The 21,325-nt window shown below is 47.0% G+C and overlaps 1 protein-coding gene across 2 annotated transcripts in view; it reads left to right on the plus strand.

Annotated features, from left to right (window-relative positions):
* Positions 1-21,325, plus strand: part of LOC112235670 (serine/threonine-protein kinase 17A-like) — a 52,746-nt gene that overhangs the window by 17,513 nt on the left and 13,908 nt on the right. For both annotated transcript variants that reach the window (XM_042298726.1, XM_042298727.1), the window contains exon 2: positions 11,173-11,385. In XM_042298726.1, coding sequence (XP_042154660.1) covers positions 11,173-11,385 — 213 coding nt within the window. The remainder of the gene's footprint in view (positions 1-11,172; positions 11,386-21,325) is intronic.

A 21,325-nucleotide genomic window follows, 5' to 3' on the forward strand; every position in this document is an offset into this window, starting at 1 on the left:
TACCATATTATCCCCATACTGAGAGACCTCACCATACCATATTATCACCATACAATATTATCACCATACTGAGAGACCTCAACATACAATATTATCACCATACCATATTATCCCCATACTGAGAGACCTCACCATACCATATTATCACCATACCATATTATCACCATACCATATTATCACCATACTGAGGGACCTCACCATACCATATTATCACCATACTGAGAGACCTCACCATACCATATTATCACCATACCATATTATCACCATACTGAGACCTCACCATACCATATTATCACCATACTGAGACCTCACCATACCATATTATCACCATACCATATTATCACCATACCATATTATCACCATACTGAGGGACCTCACCATACCATATTATCACCATACAATATTATCACCATACTGAGAGACCTCACCATACCATATTATCACCATACAATATTATCACCATACTGAGGGACCTCAACATACAATATTATCACCATACTGAGGGACCTCAACATACCATATTAACACCATACCATATTATCACCATACAATATTATCACCATACTGAGGGACCTCAACATACAATATTATCACCATACTGAGGGACCTCAACATACCATATTAACACCATACCATATTATCACCATACAATATTATCCCCATACTGAGAGACCTCAACATACCATATTAACACCATACCATATTATCACCATACAATATTATCAACATACCATATTACCACCATACTGAGGGACCTCACCATACAATATTACCACCAAACCATATTATCACCATACTGAGGAGCCTCATCATACCATATTATCACCATACCATATTATCACCATACTGAGGGACCTCACCATACCATATTACCACCATACCATATTACCACCATACCATATTATCACCATACCATATTAACACCATACCATATTAACACCATACCATATTATCACCATACAATATTAACACCATACCATATTATCACCATACCATATTATCACCATACAATATTAACACCATACCATATTATCACCATACCATATTATCACCATACCATATTATCACCATACCATATTATCCCCATACTGAGAGACCTCAACATACCATATTATCACCATACTGAGGGACCTCACCATACCATATTATCACCATACTGAGAGACCTCACCATACCATATTATCACCACACTGAGGAGCCTCACCATACCATATTATCACCACACTGAGGAGCCTCACCATACCATATTATCACAGTACTGAGAGACCTCACCATACCATATTATCACCATACCATATTACCACCAAACCATATTATCACCACACTGAGGAGCCTCACCATACCATATTATCACCGTACTGAGAGACATCACCATACCATATTATCACCATGCCATATTATCACCATACTGAGAGACATCACCATACCATATTATCACTATACTGAGAGACCTCACCATACCATATTATCACCGTACTGAGAGACCTCACCATACCATATTATCACCATACCATATTATCACCATACCATATTATTACCATCCTGAGGGACTTTACTATATTTAGGTGCGGATAAGTATTGCGATTCGATGCTGAAATTCTATTGTGATTTGATGTTCCAAGCATAATGCTCACAATATGTCTGCTACAGAGGGACAAGAGAGAGCCATGATAACTAACTAGTTTTGATCATTCATAGAAAAGTGCTGAAAACCAATTGCAATATTGTCAAAACGATGCGATACAATATGTCACTGTATTATTCAGGTTTTAAGAAGCCTTGCGGCAGCAGGGACTTGGTTAGTGTATCAGTCGTGGAGGTACGAAGGATTGGCTCAGCCATGCCGTCGTCATCAGAAAGCCTGTAAGAATCAGCCATGCCATCAGGTGAAAGCCTGTAAGAATCAGCCATGCAGTCGTCAGGTGAAAGCCTGTAAGACTCAGCCATGCCATCAGGTGAAAGCCTGTAAGACTCAGCCATGCAGTCGTCAGGTGAAAGCCTGTAAGAATCAGCCATGCCATCAGGTGAAAGCCTGTAAGACTCAGCCATGCCATCAGGTGAAAGCCTGTAAGACTCAGCCATGCAGTCGTCAGGTGAAAGCCTGTAAGACTCAGCCATGCAGTCGTCAGGTGAAAGCCTGTAAGACTCAGCCATGCAGTCGTCAGGTGAAAGCCTGTAAGACTCAGCCATGCAGTCGTCAGGTGAAAGCCTGTAAGACTCAGCCATGCAGTCGTCAGGTGAAAGCCTGTAAGACTCAGCCATGCAGTCGTCAGGTGAAAGCCTGTAAGACTCAGCCATGCAGTCGTCAGGTGAAAGCCTGTAAGACTCAGCCATGCAGTCGTCAGGTGAAAGCCTGTAAGACTCAGCCATGCAGTCGTCAGGTGAAAGCCTGTAAGACTCAGCCATGCAGTCGTCAGGTGAAAGCCTGTAAGACTCAGCCATGCAGTCGTCAGGTGAAAGCCTGTGAGACTCAGCCATCAGCCTGTAAGACTCAGCCATGCAGTCGTCAGGTGAAAGCCTGTAAGACTCAGCCATGCAGTCGTCAGGTGAAAGCCTGTAAGACTCAGCCATGCAGTCGTCAGGTGAAAGCCTGTAAGACTCAGCCATGCAGTCGTCAGGTGAAAGCCTGTAAGACTCAGCCATGCAGTCGTCAGGTGAAAGCCTGTAAGACTCAGCCATGCAGTCGTCAGGTGAAAGCCTGTAAGACTCAGCCATGCAGTCGTCAGGTGAAAGCCTGTAAGACTCAGCCATGCAGTCGTCAGGTGAAAGCCTGTAAGACTCAGCCATGCAGTCGTCAGGTGAAAGCCTGTAAGACTCAGCCATGCAGTCGTCAGGTGAAAGCCTGTAAGACTCAGCCATGCAGTCGTCAGGTGAAAGCCTGTAAGACTCAGCCATGCAGTCGTCAGGTGAAAGCCTGTAAGACTCAGCCATGCAGTCGTCAGGTGAAAGCCTGTAAGACTCAGCCATGCAGTCGTCAGGTGAAAGCCTGTAAGACTCAGCCATGCAGTCGTCAGGTGAAAGCCTGTAAGACTCAGCCATGCAGTCGTCAGGTGAAAGCCTGTAAGACTCAGCCATGCCGTCGTCAGGTGAAAGCCTGTAAGACTCAGCCATGCAGTCGTCAGGTGAAAGCCTGTAAGACTCAGCCATGCAGTCGCCAGGTGAAAGCCTGTAAGACTCAGCCATGCAGTCGTCAGGTGAAACTCTCTTCAGCTAGGTTCTCTATAGCACCAAAACTATTTATTCTGAACTTGAATGATTAGATGCTGCCCGCTAAGATGTTGTAAATGCAAAAGATTACATCTGCTCTCCACATTCCTTTTGGGCTTTCATTGGATACTGTGACTGAGGAGGAGTGTTTAGTGTCCAAGTCACTGACCTTGTCACTGAGTCACAGCTGTCAGACTGACTTCAGACAATAACAAACACCTTTGTTTGCCACATCCTCAAGAGTATGATTTACACAACCATCTGAAAACCAGCCTTTTACTGACTTCTTCCCATAGAAACCCAACCTAGAGAATTCCACCCTCAAATATTTAGCCTAACTAAAGGCATTTAGTCCTCTGTGGACAAGCCGAAGAGTTTAGTTTTTTTTAAATCCTCCAGTCTTTATATTTTTCAAAGGGAAGTGTTTTCAAAAGTAAAGGTGGACCCAGCTGTATGTAATACATCTGTGCTGGACAGAGCCTCAGCCCAGTCCTGGCTAAATTCCCAATCTGGCCTTCATACCATCATGGCCACTTAATCATCCCTAGTTTACAATTGGCTCATTCACTCCCCCACCCTCCTCTCCCCTGTAACTATTCCCCAGGTCATTGCTGTAAATGAGAATGTGTTCTCAGTCAACTTACCTGGTAAAATAAATACAAAATAAAAAGTCTAGGGCTGTGACGGTAATAATGAATCTAGGGCTGTGACGGTAATAATGAATCTAGGGCTGTGACGGTAATAATGAATCTAGGGCCGTGACGGTAATGAATCTAGGGCCGTGACGGTAATAATAAATCTAGGGCCGTGACGGTAATAATGAATCTAGGGCTGTGACGGTAATAATGAATCTAGGGCCGTGACGGTAATAATGAATCTAGGTCCGTGACGGTAATGAGTCTAGGGCCGTGACGGTAATGAATCTAGGGCCGTGACGGTAATAATGAATCTAGGGCTGTGACGGTAATAATGAATCTAGGGCTGTGACGGTAATAATGAATCTAGGGCCGTGACGGTAATGAGTCTAGGGCCGTGACGGTAATAATGAATCTAGGGCTGTGACGGTAATAATGAATCTAGGGCTGTGACGGTAATAATGAATCTAGGGCCGTGACGGTAATGAATCTAGGGCCGTGACGGTAATAATGAATCTAGGGCTGTGACGGTAATAATGAATCTAGTAAAATGACGGTAATAATGAGTCTAGGGCCGTGACGGTAATGAATCTAGGGCCGTGACGGTAATAATGAATCTAGGGCTGTGACGGTAATAATGAATCTAGGGCCGTGACGGTAATGAGTCTAGGTCCGTGACGGTAATGAATCTAGGGCCGTGACGGTAATAATGAATCTAGGGCCGTGACGGTAATAATGAATCTAGGGCCGTGACGGTAATAATGAATCTAGGGCCGTGACGGTAATAATGAATCTAGGGCCGTGACGGTAATAACGAATCTAGGGCCGTGACGGTAATAATGAATCTAGGGCCGTGACGGTAATAATGAATCTAGGGCCCTGACGATGGTAATGAATCTAGGCCCTGACGGTGGTAATGAATCTAGGGCCGTGACGGTAATAATGAATCTAGGGCTGTGACGGTAATGAATCTAGGGCCGTGACGGTAATGAATCTAGGGCCGTGACGGTAATGACATTTTGTCAGGCAAATAACTGCCGGATTCACGGTAATCAGTTAATTAACATAAACACATTTAGCATCTCCTGGCCTGCACACATGCCAATGATTTATTATTTTATTTGACCTTTATTTAATTAGGCAAGTCAATTAAGAACACATTTTTATTTTCGATGACTGCCTGGTAACGGTGGGTTAATTGCCTTGTTCAGGGGCACTGATGCAGACCTTTGGAAAATCGACATTTTAAAAAGTCTAATAAATCCATGTCATATAGCCTACACCTTCACAATAAATCCATGATTTATTTTAGACAGGTCTAAAGAAACATGATATGAAGAAAATGTAGTCTATTTTCAGAAGAGCAGAATAGCATACTTGGCATACTTTTACAAGTATTTCGCTAGACCTGCAATAACATCTGCTAAATAGGTGTATGTGATCAATACATTCGATTTGATGGTAAGCCCTGGTCTGGCAAAATGCTGTGGAATACACTAATTCATTTAGCAGATCATATTTGCTTAGAATTCCCTGGCATTATATTAAATTATACTGGAAAAAGTAAATAAATAAATTAGGTCCTAATCTATGGATCTCAAATGACTGGGCAGGGGTACAGCCATGGGTGGGCCTGGGAGGGCATAGGCCCACCCACTTGGGAGCCAGTCCCAGCCATTTAAAATGTGTTTTTCCCCACAAAAGGGCTTCATTACCGACAGAAATATACCTCAGTTTTATCAGCTGTCCGGGTGGCTGGTCTCAGACGATCCTGCAGGTGATGAAGCCAGATGTGTAGGTCCTGGGTTGGCGTGGTTACACGTGGTCTGCGGTTGTGAGACTGGTTGGATGTACTGCCAAATTATCTAAAATGACATTGGAGGTGGCTTAAGGTAGAGAAAATAACATAACATTTTCTGGCCAAGGCTCTGGGTGACATTCCTGCAGTCAGCATGCCAACTGCACACTCCCCTTAACTTGAGACTGTGGCATTGTGTTGTGTGACAAAACTACACATTTTAGAGTGACCTTTTATTGTACCCAGCACAAGGTGCACCTGTGTAATGATCATGCTGTTTAATCAGCTTCTTGATATGCCAGACCTGTCAGATGGATTATCTTGGCAAAGGTGAAATGCTCACTAAGAGGGATGTAAACAAATTTGTGCACAACATTTGAGAGGAATAAGATTTTTGTGCGTATGAAACATTTCTGGGATCTTTTATTTCAGTTAAAAAATTAAAGGAGAGCCGCACGCTCTAGGAGCTCAGATGCAAAAATATTTATTTCCAACATTTGGACAGACAAGCTGTCTTCATCAGGGTGACAAACACTGCGGGATGACTCATTTACAGAGAGGGGGAAAAGTATTTGATCCCATGCTGATTTTGTACGTTTGCCACCGACAAAGAAATGATCGGTCAATAATTTTATAATTTTATAATTTTTATAATGATATTTTTAATGGTAGGTTTATTTGAACAGTGAGAGACAGGATAACAACAAAAAAATCCAGAAAAACTCATGTAAAAAATTTTTAAAAAGAAACATCTCTTTTTCTGGACCAGGTCTTTCAAAGATGATTTGTAAAGATCCAAATAACTTCACAGATCTTCATTGTGAAGGGTTTAAACACTCTTTGCAATGCTTGTTCAATGAACCATAAACAATTCATGAACATGCACCTGTGGATGTTCGGCTTACAGAAGGTTAGGAATTTAAGGTCACAGTTAGGCCAACTTAGGACACTAAAGAGGGCTTTCTACTGACTCTGAAAACACCAAAAGAAAGATGCCCAGGGTCCCTGCTCATCTGCGTGAACGTGCCTTAGGCATGTCGCAAGGAGGCATGAGGACTGCAGATGTGGCCAGGGCAATAAATTGCAATGTCTGTACTGTGAGACGCCTAAGACAGCGCTACAGGGAGACAGGACAGGCCGCTGATTGTCCTCGCAGTGGCAGACCACTTGTAACAACACCTGCACAGGATCGGTACATCCGAACATCACACCTGCGGGACAGGTACAGGATGGCAACAACAACTGCCCGAGTTACACCAGGAATGCACCATCCCTCCATCAGTGCTCAGACCTCATGTGGTACCCTTCCTGCGGGCTCATCCTGACATGACCCTACAGCATGACAATGTCACCAGCCATTCTGCTCGTTCTGTGTGTGATTTCCTGCAAGACAGGAATGTCAGTGTTCTGTCATGGCCAGCGAAGAGCCCAGATCTCAATCCCATTGAGCACGTCTGGGTCCTGTTGGATCGGAGGGTGAGGGCTAGGGCCATTCCCCCCAGAAATGTCTGGGAACTTTCAGGTTCCTTGGTGGAAGAGTGGGGTAACATCTCACAGCAAGAACTGGCAAACCTGGTGCAATCCATGAGGAGGAGATGCACTGCAGTACTTAATGCAGCTGGTGGCCACACCACATACTGACTGTTACTTTTGATTTTGACCCCCCCTTTGTTCAGGGACACATTATTCCATTTCTGTTAGTCACATGTCTGTGGAACTTGTTCAGTTTATGTCTCAGTTGCTGAATCTTGTCATGTTCATACAAATATTTACACATGTTAAATTTGCTGAAAACACACGCAGTTGACAGTGAGATGATGTTTCTTTTTTTGCTGAGTTTATATGCTTAATTTAGAGTTATATAACTTTAGTTGTGATAGAAACATTGGGCTATATGTGGTGATATTAATAAATGTAAAGGCTACATGATGCGACTCTAGTGATGATTTGATGATGCTTAAAGTGCCCTGTTTTCTTTTTTTGTTGTACAGGCTGCACACACTTCATCAGTCTCTCATTCAAAATCTGACAAGTACTTGATAATGCCTCGAATTTCCCGGCAGATTCCCTTCGTGTGCCCCCTATAAAATTCCATGTCTTTTGCTGAAGATAATAATTAGAATTCCCTGCTCCCGGCTGCGTGCTCCGAAGCACCTCTTACTCACATGGCTCTCTGATATCTCAATTCTTATTAGCCCATGCCCGTCACATGATAGGGTCTTTCGCACAGGCTACAAGTGAAGACAGACACATCAGGGATGCAACTGTGCACGTCCTTATTGAATTCCGAGGTGCATATTGAAGATATAAGAACTGTCCACATATACTTAACAGAAAAAGCACTCGCCTATGTCAATCTACTATCCCCCATAGTACAAAAGTTGACATTTTGTGCAATAAATAAATTTCAAACATAGTCTGGGACAGTTGTGGGATGCGATATATCAAATTAAGGTACATTTGGTAGCTGGTTGAGAGAATGCCAAGTGTGCAAAGCTGTCATCAAGGCAAATGGTGGCTACTTTGAAGAATCTCAAATATACAAAATATATTTTGATTTGTTTAACACTTTTTTTGATTACTACATGAAGCCATGTGTTATTTCATAGTTTTTCTGTCTTCACTCTTATTCTACAATGTAGAAAAGAGTAAAAAATCATAATATCTTGAATGAGTAGGGTGTGTCCAAACTTTTGACTATTACTGTATATATTTAACAAGACTAAAAACACCATGACCTTATTACATCACGAACTTGGCTGTTTTGTTGTAGTTGTTTTTCACAGAAATATACTGTCCAGTACGTTGTGTTTTTCCCCCCTTGATGTAGGTTCTCTAGAGTTCCAAACCAACTCCATTTCATCCGTTTCCACTCCTGCCCCGACAACATGACAATGACGTTCAGCATGGTGGCGTTAGGCAGGCATGACTGCACTGGATGTTTTCTCTTCGCTAGTCAGATCTATCCCTCTTGGCTTCCCAGTCGCTGTCACGCCAACGCAGTATTTTACATGATGCAGGCTAGTGACACTGCTCTCAGGAGAAAGCACAGTACTGTACACAGTATTTTACACAGTATTTTTACACAGTATTATACATGATGCAGACTAGTGACACTGCTCTCAGGAGAAAGCACAGTATTGTACATGTATTGTACACAGTATTGTACATGATGCAGGCTGGTGACACTTCTCTCAGGAGAGGAAAGGCAGGACGCCCCCCTCCATCCATCCATCCATCCATATCAACATACAGTAAAGACAGCCTGAGACATGACTGCTTTTCAATGAGAGCAGTAACTCAGCCTTCAAGACCATTGTGTTTCACTGTGTTTCACTGTGTTTGTGGTCAATCCCATTTCAATTCCAGTCAATTCTGGAAGTGGAGTGAAATTCAAATTTTCTCTTCAATGCTTTTCAATGAGGAAAATTAGAAATTGGAATTGGACTTTGGTTTACTTTCTAAATTGACCCCAATCCTGCTGTTTTCTTTCCTTGAAAGACTCAGGTGTTGACTGAGGACAGTCTTACACCATTTCACTTCCTCTGCGTGTGCAATGAGGACACAAAAAGGAGCATGTGATATGTGGTTGAGGTTCCGAGTTACACGCTCTAAGGCTTGTATGAGGGGAGCAAAGGTCAGGGAAGGATTTTTAGGTGAGTGTTTACTCAAAGTCCACCCGTGGCAACTTGGCCCACTTCCAGACGTCAGTCACGCTCCGACTTCTCGACGGCCACCGAAGTCACCCCAGCCTCCCGAAGTCATCATTCGTTAGACCTGTTTACCAGAGATTTGGCTGGCTCTGGACTTTTCCACTGCAAACCTCTCCGTTCAAATAACCTTTCCTGGTCCTGGCAAATACACTCCCCTTAGTTAAGTCAATACCATTGTACTTCAATTGTATATAAATGTGAGGTTTGTTGCGTTGGCCTGGAAACAATACAACACAACATTTGTATCAATGTCTACAGTCTACACTGTTTCTACCTAGCAGCAATGCTTCATTTAATTGTCTCTGCTACACATTTAGAATCTAAAGTTGTATTGTCATATCCTCTTAGAGAACGTAATGAAGCCATTGCTCCAGTGTTTTAGTGCATTGACTGAAAACAAATCACAAACATTTTAGGTGTAGACCTTACGGTGAAATGCTTACAAGCCCTTAACCATTAATGCTGAAAAAACGTGTTCAGTAAAACATATATAATAAAATAAAAAAAACTAAAAGTAACAAATAATTAAACAGTAGCAGTAAAATAACAAGCGAGGCTATATACAGGGTCAAGAGTCAATGTGGAGGGGCACCGGTTAGTCGAGGTAATTGAGGTAAGATGTACATGTAGTTAGAGTTAGACTGACTAGGCATCAATCGTAAACAGAGAGTAGCAGCAGTGTAGAAGAGGGGTCTGGTAGCCCTTTGATTAGCTGTTCAGGAGTCTTATGGCTTGGGGTTAGAAGCTGTTAAGAAGCCTCTTGGACCTTGACTTGCCACTCTGGTACCGCTTGCCGTGTGGTAGCAGAGAGAACAGTCTATGACTGGGGTGGCTGGAGTCTGACAGTTGACAGCAGCCAAGAGGGGGGGCTGATGTGGGCGTGTCATCTTGATGTGGGCGTGTCATCTTGATGTGGGCGTGTCATCTTCATGCACTCCTTTCTCTCAGAGAGGACCCTCTATTCCCTATGGGTCCTGGTCAAAAGTAGTGCACTACATAGGGAATGGGGCACCATTTGGGACACAACACACTCGCTGTGTGTTCTTCACACCAGACCAGGCCCCTGCACCTGCATCATCCCAGTCCACATTCAAAGTGGGTCAGAGCCACAAAGCAGACGGTTGTAACAGTGAGAAAGGGGCCAGCTCGGGTGCTGGGGACGGGGGGATGACTTCATCCTGTAGAAATGCCAAAGAGACAAAGGGATGTTCAGCTCCCAATGATAACAAGTGTGCCGGTTTCAGAATCACTGGAACACCCCTCTCTTTCTCTCTCTCATCCACGCCATCAGACACACACACACACACACACACACACACACACACACACACACACAGCTCAAGTCTCTTCTCTCACTGAGATGAAAGGGTTTCACGGGGGGGAAAAAATGTTTGTGTAAATACGCTGCTTGTACGTTGGTTCCTTTGATTTGTAACGGCATTCATCTCTAATGAGATGCACTGGGATTACTTCATTTAGTTTCACAAGACTTGATATTCAAACGTTCATTGGGGCTTTGTGTCGTTCTTGTGAGTTGGTAGAAAGACGGTATCGGCCTATTGGGTCAGCGAAACTAGGTCGTATAGTCAACTTGGCATTCACAAATGAAAGACTGCCTTCGGTTACCATAGTCACAGTTACCATGGTTACAGTTACCACGGTTAAAAAGGCTTTTTATAATAACTTTGATGGTGAATAAATAAACCTACTCTACTGTAAATAGCATGAGGCTTTTCCAGTCTACCGTATTCTTTGAACCAGAATGAATACAATCGCTCAGTGAATCATTACCCTTAACGCAACGTCCTCTTCTCCTCAGGGGGAAGTTCGCCGTGGTGAGGAAGTGTGTGGAGAAGTGCACGGGGCAGGAGTACGCCGCCAAGTTCATGAGGAAGAGGAGGAAGGGCCAGGACTGCAGGCTGGAGATCATCCACGAGGTGGCCGTTCTGGAGCTCGCCACGGCCAGCCAGCGGGTGGTCAACCTGCACCAGGTCTACGAGATGGCCTCCGAGATGGTGCTCGTCCTCCAGTTGTGAGTATAGCACTATGCCAATATGTCGTGGGAACAATGCCACGTCCTCAGCGTTACGGTGCAGAGATGATGCAGACACGTGAAGAGGTCTGCCCCTCTTTCAGTTGTTTTAATCCTCTTCAGACATGGACAGCATCTGGTTATGTACGTACTGTACATTCACACAGCCTTGAGTATCTCAGTAGTCTCAATATGACTCCATCTCCATCTACACGGATCTGAAGAAACAGGATAGGTGATGGGATCTCATACCCAGTGTTATTCAGGTCATGGAAAAGGAAGCTCAACTCCTACGTATCACTTTTGACCCACAGAATGTATGAGACAGGCTCGCGGGCACAGCAGACTGATCTCCTAGCACAGCAGACTGATCTCCTAGCACAGCAGACTGATCTCCTAGCACAGCAGACTGATCTCCCAGCACAGCAGACTGATCTCCTAGCACAGCAGACTGATCTCCTAGCACAGCAGACTGATCTCCTAGCACAGCAGACTGATCTCCTAGCACAGCAGACTGATCTCCTAGCACAGCAGACTGATCTCCTGGCTTCCTGCCTCCTCACCGGGCTGGTGAATAATAAAAAGCTCATGACCCAGATGGTTCATTGAAAGGCAGCAGGTCCACGGCAAGTCATTAAATATTGAGACTGCAGTGAAACCCTGTCCTCCATGACTATCCCTCTGTCCTGTACACAGAGACACAGAGAGAGGACTGAGAGAAGGAGAATGACAGTACAGGAGAGGGGGGTTACTGTACATAGGCAAGGAGAAATAATTGCAGGACTAGGATAAATACAAATAAAAAATGAACGATTGTGTCAGTGACTTATGTGAGGTAGAGACATAGAACTAGAATGAAACCGAGGGGGGGGGCCTCCTGGAGGGAGGGAGGGGCCTCCCTGGATAGAGGGAGGGAGAGGCCTCCTGGATAGAGGGTGGGAAGGAGGGAGAGGCCTCCCTGGATAGAGGGTGGGAAGGAGGGAGAGGCCTCCCTGGATAGAGGAGGGAGGGAGGGAGGGAGGGGAGAGGCCTCCTGGATAGAGGGAGGGAGGGAGGGAGAGGCCTCCCTGGATAGAGGGAGGGAGGGAGAGGCCTCCCTGGATAGAGGGTGGGAGGGAGGGAGAGGCCTCCCTGGATAGAGGAGGGAGGGAGGGAGGGAGAGGCCTCCCTGGATAGAGGGTGGGAGGGAGGGAGAGGCCTCCCTGGATAGAGGGTGGGAGGGAGGGAGAGGCCTCCCTGGATAGAGGGAGGGAGGGAGGGAGAGGCCTCTCTGGATAGAGGGAGGGAGGGAGGGAGAGGCCTCCCTGGATAGAGGGAGGGAGAGGCCTCCCTGGATAGAGGAGGGAGGGAGAGGCCTCCCTGGATAGAGGGAGGGAGGGACAGAGAGGCCTCCCTGGATAGAGGGAGGGAGGGACAGAGAGGCCTCCCTGGATAGAGGGAGGGAGGGACAGAGGCCTCCCTGGATAGAGGGAGGGAGGGACAGAGAGGCCTCCCTGGATAGAGGGAGGGAGGGACAGAGAGGCCTCCCTGGATAGAGGGAGGGAGGGACAGAGAGGCCTCCCTGGATAGAGGGAGGGAGGGACAGAGAGGCCTCCCTGGATAGAGGGAGGGAGGGGCAGAGAGGCCTCCCTGGATAGAGAGAGGGAAGGACAAAGAGGCCTCCCTGGATAGAGGGAGGGAGGGCGAGACATAGGCCTCCCTGGATAGAGGGAGGGAGGGCGAGACATAGGCCTCCCTGGATAGAGGGGGGAGGGAGGGAGAGGCCTCCCTGGATGGAGGGAGGGAGGCCTCCCTGGATGGAGAGAGGGAGGGACAGAGAGGCCTCCCTGGATAGAGAGAGAGAGGGAGGGACAGAGAGGCCTCCCTGGATAGAGAGAGAGGGAGGGAGGGAGAGGCCTCCCTGGATAGAGGGAGGGAGGGAGAGGCCTCCCTAGATAGAGGGGGGGAGGGAGAGGCCTCCCTGGATGGAGGGAGGGAGAGGCCTCCCTGGATAGAGGGAGGGAGGGGCAGAGAGGCCTCCCTGGATAGAGGGAGGGAGGGGCAGAGAGGCCTCCCTGGATAGAGAGAGAGAGGGAGGGACAGAGAGGCCTCCCTGGATAGAGAGAGAGAGGGAGGGACAGAGAGGCCTCCCTGGATAGAGAGAGGGAAGGACAAAGAGGCCTCCCTGGATAGATGGAGGGAGGGCGAGACATAGGCCTCCCTGGATAGAGGGAGGGAGGGAGGGCGGGACAGAGAGGCCTCCCTGGATAGAGGGAGGGAGGGACAGAGAGGCCTCCCTGGATAGAGGGAGGGAGGGACAGAGAGGCCTCCCTGGATAGAGGGAGGGAGGGACAGAGGCCTCCTTGGTAGAGGGAGGGAGGGACAGAGAGGCCTCCTGGATAGAGGGAGGGAGGGACAGAGAGGCCTCCTAGATAGAGGGAGGGAGGGACAGAGAGGCCTCCCTGGATAGAGGGAGGGAGGGGCAGAGAGGCCTCCTGGATAGAGGGAGGGAGGGACAGAGAGGCCTCCTGGATAGGGAGGGAGGGAGGGACAGAGAGGCCTCCCTGGATAGAGGGAGGGAGGGACAGAGAGGCCTCCTGGATAGAGGGAGGGAGGGACAGAGAGGCCTCCCTGGATAGAGGGAGGGAGGGACAGAGAGGCCTCCCTGGATAGAGGGAGGGAGGGAGGGACAGAGAGGCCTCCTGGATAGAGGAGGGAGGGAGGGACAGAGAGGCCTCCTGGATAGAGGGAGGGAGGGACAGAGAGGCCTCCCTGGATAGAGGAGGGAGGGCCAGAGAGGCCTCCCTGGATAGAGGAGGGAGGGCCAGAGAGGCCTCCCTGGATAGAGGGAGGGAGGGACAGAGAGGCCTCCCTAGATAGAGGGAGGGAGGGACAGAGAGGCCTCCCTAGATAGAGGGAGGGAGGGACAGAGAGGCCTCCCTGGATAGAGGGAGGGAGGGACAGAGAGGCCTCCCTGGATAGAGGGAGGGAGGGACAGAGAGGCCTCCCTAGATAGAGGGAGGGAGGGAAAGCGGGAGAGACAGAGCGAGTAAAAATCGTTGGCCTTAGAGAGCAGTAATCCAGTCCCAAAGACCAGGGCAATACTCCCCATGCCTCAGTGAGCACTGGCTATTTAAACAACGTGCCATCCCCCCTCCTCTCTTCCTCTCTGCTCCACTGGATGGGGCACACAGACACACACAGGCATTGTGTTGGGGACTGGGTTTCTCCTGTGTCACATGCTGACATTGAACTTTGGGTTTGTTAGGGTGAGAGATTTGTCAGGGATCCATTACACTGATTGGCTGATTGGTTTCCCAGACAGGATCCATACTGGTCACCAGGCTCTTTGGGTTCAAACTCACTGTAGAAGGCCTCTGTACCTAACCAATAGTAACATCTGAGTCATCAAGTCAAACTACTTGGCTTTTTTCTATTACAATATTGGAATATTAAAATATGAACAAACTTTAACTAAGAGCTTATCGTTCTATACAGTCCTTTCATTATATCAAAAACATGTTAATGAGTGGTAGAGAGATACCAGTGTTGTTGACCAATGAGACCTGACCTGGTTCTCATGTGACCCCTGTGTGTGTGTGAAAGACTTCCCTGTGGTGTGGAGAGATAGAGGAAGAGGTCACAGCATCTAGCCCGACAGAACTTCCCTCTCTTCTCCCTGTCTGCCAGCCCTTGGAAACTACCCCTCCACTGCTGTTTCTACATGTGCATATACTCTTGAGTGTGTCCCTCCTTCCCTACATGGCACCTCTATTCTCTCCTCCCACAGGGCAGTTTGACTGACTGCAGCAGCTCTCTCCTCTCTCTCTCTCTTCTCTTCTCTCTTCTCTCTTCTCTCCCCTCTCTTCTCTCTTCTCTCTTCTCTCCTCTCTCTTCTCTCTCCTCTCTCCTCTCTCTTCTCTCCTCTCTCTCTCTCTCTCTCTTCTCTTCTCTCTTCTCTCTTCTCTCTTCTCTCCTCTCTCCTCTCTCTTCTCTCTCTTATATATATATTGGATGGTGTATCAATACACACAGTCACTACAGGCGTCCTTCCTAACTCAGTTGCCAGAGAGGAAAGAACCCACTCAGGGATTTCACCATGAGGCCAATGTTGATTTTTAAACCGATAGGATAACTGAGGATGGATCCAATTTAATCCTATCTACACTGGAGTTGCCTACCAAGAAGTCAATGAATGTTCCTGAGTGGCCGAGATACAGTTTTGACAAAAATGTGCTTAAAAATCTATGGCAAGACCTGAAAATGAGAAACAAATGTTATTCAGTTTTTTTATTTTGACCATTACTGCAGAGCAGACTCCATCTCCACACCATCTCCCGCCCTCTCACTGTTTCTGCCTTGAATAGTTAAAATATATTAGTGTTTTATTTTTCTCATGTTAAAAAAAAAAACTACTTCATTGGGCCGGGCCATGTGGGAGAAAAGTGATTTATTTCGATGGCATTTGTAAAAATATGAGGAAAATATTCAGTGTTTTTTACAGCCCCCTTGACCATTACCAGAGCAGAATCTCCACACCATCTGCCTCTAGCCTTTCGCATGTTGGCACTTGGGCCGGGCCATTGCTGATTTTTTACCCCCCCACCAGAATCTCGTGCCTCTAGCGCAAGTGGCACTTGTTGCCCTTCACGTTTCAATGCCCCCACCTACACGCGCAAACACACACACACACACACACACACCTACTAGGCTTTAAAACAGCCCAGACAGGCCCTCCCTCCACAGAGGGGAGGGAGGTCCTGTCTGATGGAAAACACCAGGCCATACAAATACCATGGGAATGCCCTAACTCTGCCCTAAAGGATGCCCTAACTCTGCCCTAAAGGATGCCCTAACTCTGCCCTAAAGGATGCCCTAACTCTGCACTAAAGGATGCCCTAACTCTGCCCTAACTCTGCCCTAAAGGATGCCCTAACTCTGCCCTAAAGGATGCCCTAACTCTGCCCTAACGAATGCCCTAAAGGATGCCCTAACTCTGCCCTAACTCTGCCCTAAAGGATGCCCTAACTCTGCACTAAAGGATGCCCTAACTCTGCCCTAACTCTGCCCTAACTCTGCCCTAAAGGATGCCTAAAGGATGCCCTAACTCTGCCCTAACTCTGCCTAAAGGATGCCCTAACTCTGCCCTAAAGGATGCCCTAACTCTGCCCTAAAGGATGCCCTAACTCTGCCCTAACTCTGCCCTAAAGAATGCCCTAACTCTGCCCTAAAGAGCACATCATAGAATCTATGGGTTTTAATGGAGACGATGCACCTTCCTTTCTCCACCACACCAAGCCCCTCCTTCAATACAACAACTAGTGTTGGCAAACCGAATGCATAGCCGGAGCCCTGAGCTAGACAATCATTGACTTTATCGTTTTTTTGGGACAGTATCATCCTGTTAAAATAGCCCGGTATACAGTATATACAGTATTACACCTAAGCCTAATATATAGTACATCTCACACACAATGTAAAATGGCTCCTTTCTTGATTTCCCAACAAAGGTCCCAAACTCCCTGTACAGTGTAGTAGCCTACTGCGTTGCATGTTATCTGTGGCTGGCTTGGCGTCCCCCAATGAGTCAGACTAAAAAGGCTTTAAGTGAACCCCTGTGGTGTCCAAGCCTGCCCTGAACTAGCCTAGAGGGTAGGAGAGGGGTTAGCGTTAGCAGGGAGATAATTGGTTGTCCTGCTAGGTTAGCATCCTAAACTAATGCCAAGGACACCACACTGCATGACCTCTGCTAACAGTCACTCCAGTCCATAAGGAGCCCCTCTGTGACTTGACCGCTCACCTCTGCATGACCTCTGCTAACAGTCACTCCAGTCCATATGGATCCCCTCTGTGACTTGACCGCTCACCTGAACAAGACTAGAACATTCCGTGTGTGGGGGATGCTACTCCCTCAATGGGCCGCTACTGGAATGATCCCTCTTTAGGACATTAGATTACTCTAGTTAACATTTGTTAATATTTCTCCATGTTCTTTGACCTTTTATTTAACTAGGCAAGTCCGTTAAACCTCTTGAACCTCTAGGGGCAGTATGTCATTATTGGATTAAAAAACGTGCCCGTTTTAAGCGCAATATTTTGTCATGAAAAGATGCTCGACTATGCATATAATTGGCAGCTTTGGAAAGAAAACACTCTAAGGTTTCCAGAACTGTAAAGATATTATCTGTGGGTGCCACAGAACTCATGTTACAGGCGAAACCAAGATGAAACCTTATACAGGAAATCAGCAGAATTTCTGAGGCTCTGTTTTTCATTGTCTCCTTATATGGCTGTGAATGTGCCATGAACGAGCTTAAGCTTCGTGCCGTTTCTCCAAGGTGTCTGCAGCATTGTGACGTATTTGTAGGCATATCATTGGAAGATTGGCCATAAGAGACTACATTTACCACGGGTCCGCCTGGTGTCCTTTGTGTAAATCAGCGCGTAATCTTCAGTTCTGGGCATTTTCTCCTGGGATTCAGAGGGAAAGCACACTTCGACGAACGATGTATCATTGAAGAGAAATGTGAAAAACACCTTGAGTATTGGTTCTAAACAACGTTTGCCATGTTTCAGTCGATATTATGGAGTTAATTTGGAAAAAAGTTCGACGTTTAGATGACTGAATTTTCGGGTTTTTTTGGTAGCCAAACGTGACGCACCAAACGGAGCGATTTCTCCTAAACAAATATTATTTTTGGAAAAACTGAACATTTGCTATCTAACAGAGTCTCCTCATTGAAAACATCTGAAGTTCTTCAAAGGTAAATGATTTTATTTGAATGCTTTTCTAGTTTTTGTGGAAATGTTTCCTGCTGAATTGCTAACGCTAAATGCTACGCTAGCTATGAATAGCTATGAATACTGTTACACAAATGCTTGTTTTCCTATGGTTGAGAAGCATATTTTGAAAATCTGAGATGACAGTGTTGTTAACAAAAGGCTAAGCTTGAGAGCTAGCATATTTATTTCATTTCATTTGCGATTTTCATGAATAGTTAACGTTGCGTTATGGTAATGAGCTTGAGGCTGTATTCACGATCCCGGATCCGGGATGGCTAAGTGCAAGAGGTTTTAAGAACAAATTCTTATTTTCACTGACGGCCTAGGAGACTCATACTTCAGCCTTACAGTGTTGTCACCATACCAGAATTTTGACTTCGATCCTGATACCAGGTTCAATATTACGATAGTCGATACTCGATACCAAAATTATACCATGGTAAAATAAAAGGTGTATTAGCTAAAGTCCCAGAATGCCACTTGATCCAGACAAATCAACTCAGCTACTGCTCTGTTCAATAGTTGGCCGTCCTTTGAGTTCATTATGATTTATTTTTAAGTTGATGAGACAGTCATGCAAATTTAATGAATCAATTTTACAATCATACAATTCATTTGACTTTGTTTTTACCAATCTAACTACATAACATAAGGGTAATAATTTATTTGAATGGTAATTATCTATTGATAAACTGGGTAAATCAAGATTATAGCCTAAGCTTATCCACAATACAGCTGAATGAATATGCAATAGCAGTGTGTGCATGCATTGAGTTATTGAGGTTGTTTTGCTGCTGATTTCATGGGGCTACAGATGACACTGTTATTTTATTGTACTGTTCAAAAACATTTGGATAGAAGTAGAAATCTCTTCTTTTATTAAAGTGTGCCTTATCTCCTTAAACCCAGTAATTAGGTTGTTCATGACAAGGCACACGCCCAGCCCCACAGTCAGTTGAGTTTGGTGAGGAAGAGACGGGACTACCGTAAGTATTTTTGGACATGATGGAGAGACAATTAAGTGAATGAATCAAGTTTGTGGTAACAATAAGCTTTGATTTGTTTTATGGTTTGCATATTATCACAAAGAAAGAGTAGTGAATTGATGATATCTTTAGCTGAAATGTTAGCCTACAAAGCTGGAAGCTACCAGTATCTTCTTCCATTGTAAAGTGTTGTAACCTGTATGGACATTGTTTTGCGAACAGTAATGAAAAGTTTCAACATTTCTACATACCGTATTGCATTATTCAAGTGTTTTAACTTCTGTGCATCAGAGATCTAACACGATACAGGCCAGACTCCCAGTTCATCATGAGTAGAGAGGTAACATGATACAGTCCAGACTCCCAGTTCATCATGAGTAGAGATCTAACATGATACAGTCCAGACTCCCAGTTCATCATGAGTAGAGATCTAACATGATACAGTCCAGACTCCCAGTTCATCATGAGTAGAGATCTAACATGATACAGTCCAGACTCCCAGTTCATCATGTAGAGTAGAGATCTAACATGATACAGTCCAGACTCCCAGTTCATCATGAGTAGAGATCTAACATGATACAGTCCAGACTCCCAGTTCATCATGAGTAGAGATCTAACATGATACAGTCCAGACTCCCAGTTCATCATGAGTAGAGATCTAACATGATACAGTCCAGACTCCCAGTTCATCATGAGTAGAGATCTAACATGATACAGTCCAGACTCCCAGTTCATCATGAGTAGAGATCTAACATGATACAGTCCAGACTCCCAGTTCATCATGAGTAGAGATCTAACATGATACAGTCCAGACTCCCAGTTCATCATGAGTAGAGCTCTAACATGATACAGTCCAGACTCCCGGTTCATTTTGAGTAGAGAGGTAACATGATACAGTCCAGACTCCCAGTGCAGGCTATGTGGAACAGTCAAGAGGCACGAAAGGTGCGCCCGCGCTGTATGGGGCTGTGGTTATAGAATTGATCCTCTCATTTGCTTATACGACGTGAGACACATTACGTGGTATCAAAGTTTCAGGTATACCGTGCAACAATATAGCTTCATCTATTTCAGTTTGTGAAGAGTGGGATCGGTCAGTTGCATAGCTATAATTTGGATTACGTTTTGTTTGTTGTTTTGAGAATGGGAATATCCCATGGCAGTCCCCCAGTCTTAGTTCCATTGTTGACCTGCTGGATCCCCGCCACAAGACAGACTGTACCACAAGGAAGGCACCCAGGGCAATAATATTGTCAAAAAAGGAGGAGAGGTGAGGGACCGGGAGAGGGCGGAGGGGAGACAGGTGAGGGACGGAGGGCGGGAGAGGGCAGGGGAGCGGCAGGTGAGGGACCGGGAGGGGCAGGGGGCTACAGGTGAGGGACCGGGAGAGGGGCATGGGGGACAGGTGAGGGACGGAGGGAGGGCATGGGAGACGGAGGTGAGGGACCGGGAGGGGGGCATGGGCTACAGGTGAGGGACCGGGAGAGGGGGAGGGGCATGGGGGGAGAGGGACAGGTGAGGGACCGGGGAGGGGCATGGGCGGACAGGTGAGGGGACCGGAGGGAGAGGGGCATGGGCGGAGGTGAGGGACCGGGAGGGGGCATGGGCTACAGGTGAGGGGGACGGGAGAGGGCATGGGGAGAGACGGCAGGAGAGGGACGGAGGGGAGGGGCATGGGAGGGACGGAGGTGAGGGGGACCGGGAGGGGCATGGGAGGGGTGAGGGAGGGGGACCGGAGGGAGGGGCAGGGACAGGTGAGGGACCGGGAGGGGCATGGGGAGAGGTGAGGGGGACAGGGAACGGGGCATGGGACAGGTGAGGGACCGGGAGGGGGGGATGGGCTACAGGTGAGGGACCGGGAGGGGCATGGGCTACAGGTGAGGGACGGGGGGGCATGGGAGAGGGACGGAGGGGGGGAGAGGTGAGGGACCGGGAGGGGCATGGGCTACAGGTGAGGGACCGGGAGGGGCATGGGAGGGGGGGAGGTGGCGGGGACCGGGAGGGGGGGACGGAGGGACAGGTGAGGGACCGGGGGGGGCATGGGCTAGGGAGGTGAGGGACCGGGAGGGGCATGGGAGACAGGTGAGGGACCGGGAGGGGCATGGGGACAGGTGAGGGACCGGGAGGGGCATGGGCTGGAGGGAGGGGTGAGGGACCGGGAGGGGCAGGGGGGACGGAGGTGAGGGACCGGG

This window comes from Oncorhynchus tshawytscha, linkage group LG16, assembly GCF_018296145.1.
Source record: "Oncorhynchus tshawytscha isolate Ot180627B linkage group LG16, Otsh_v2.0, whole genome shotgun sequence".
NCBI lineage: Eukaryota > Metazoa > Chordata > Actinopteri > Salmoniformes > Salmonidae > Oncorhynchus > Oncorhynchus tshawytscha.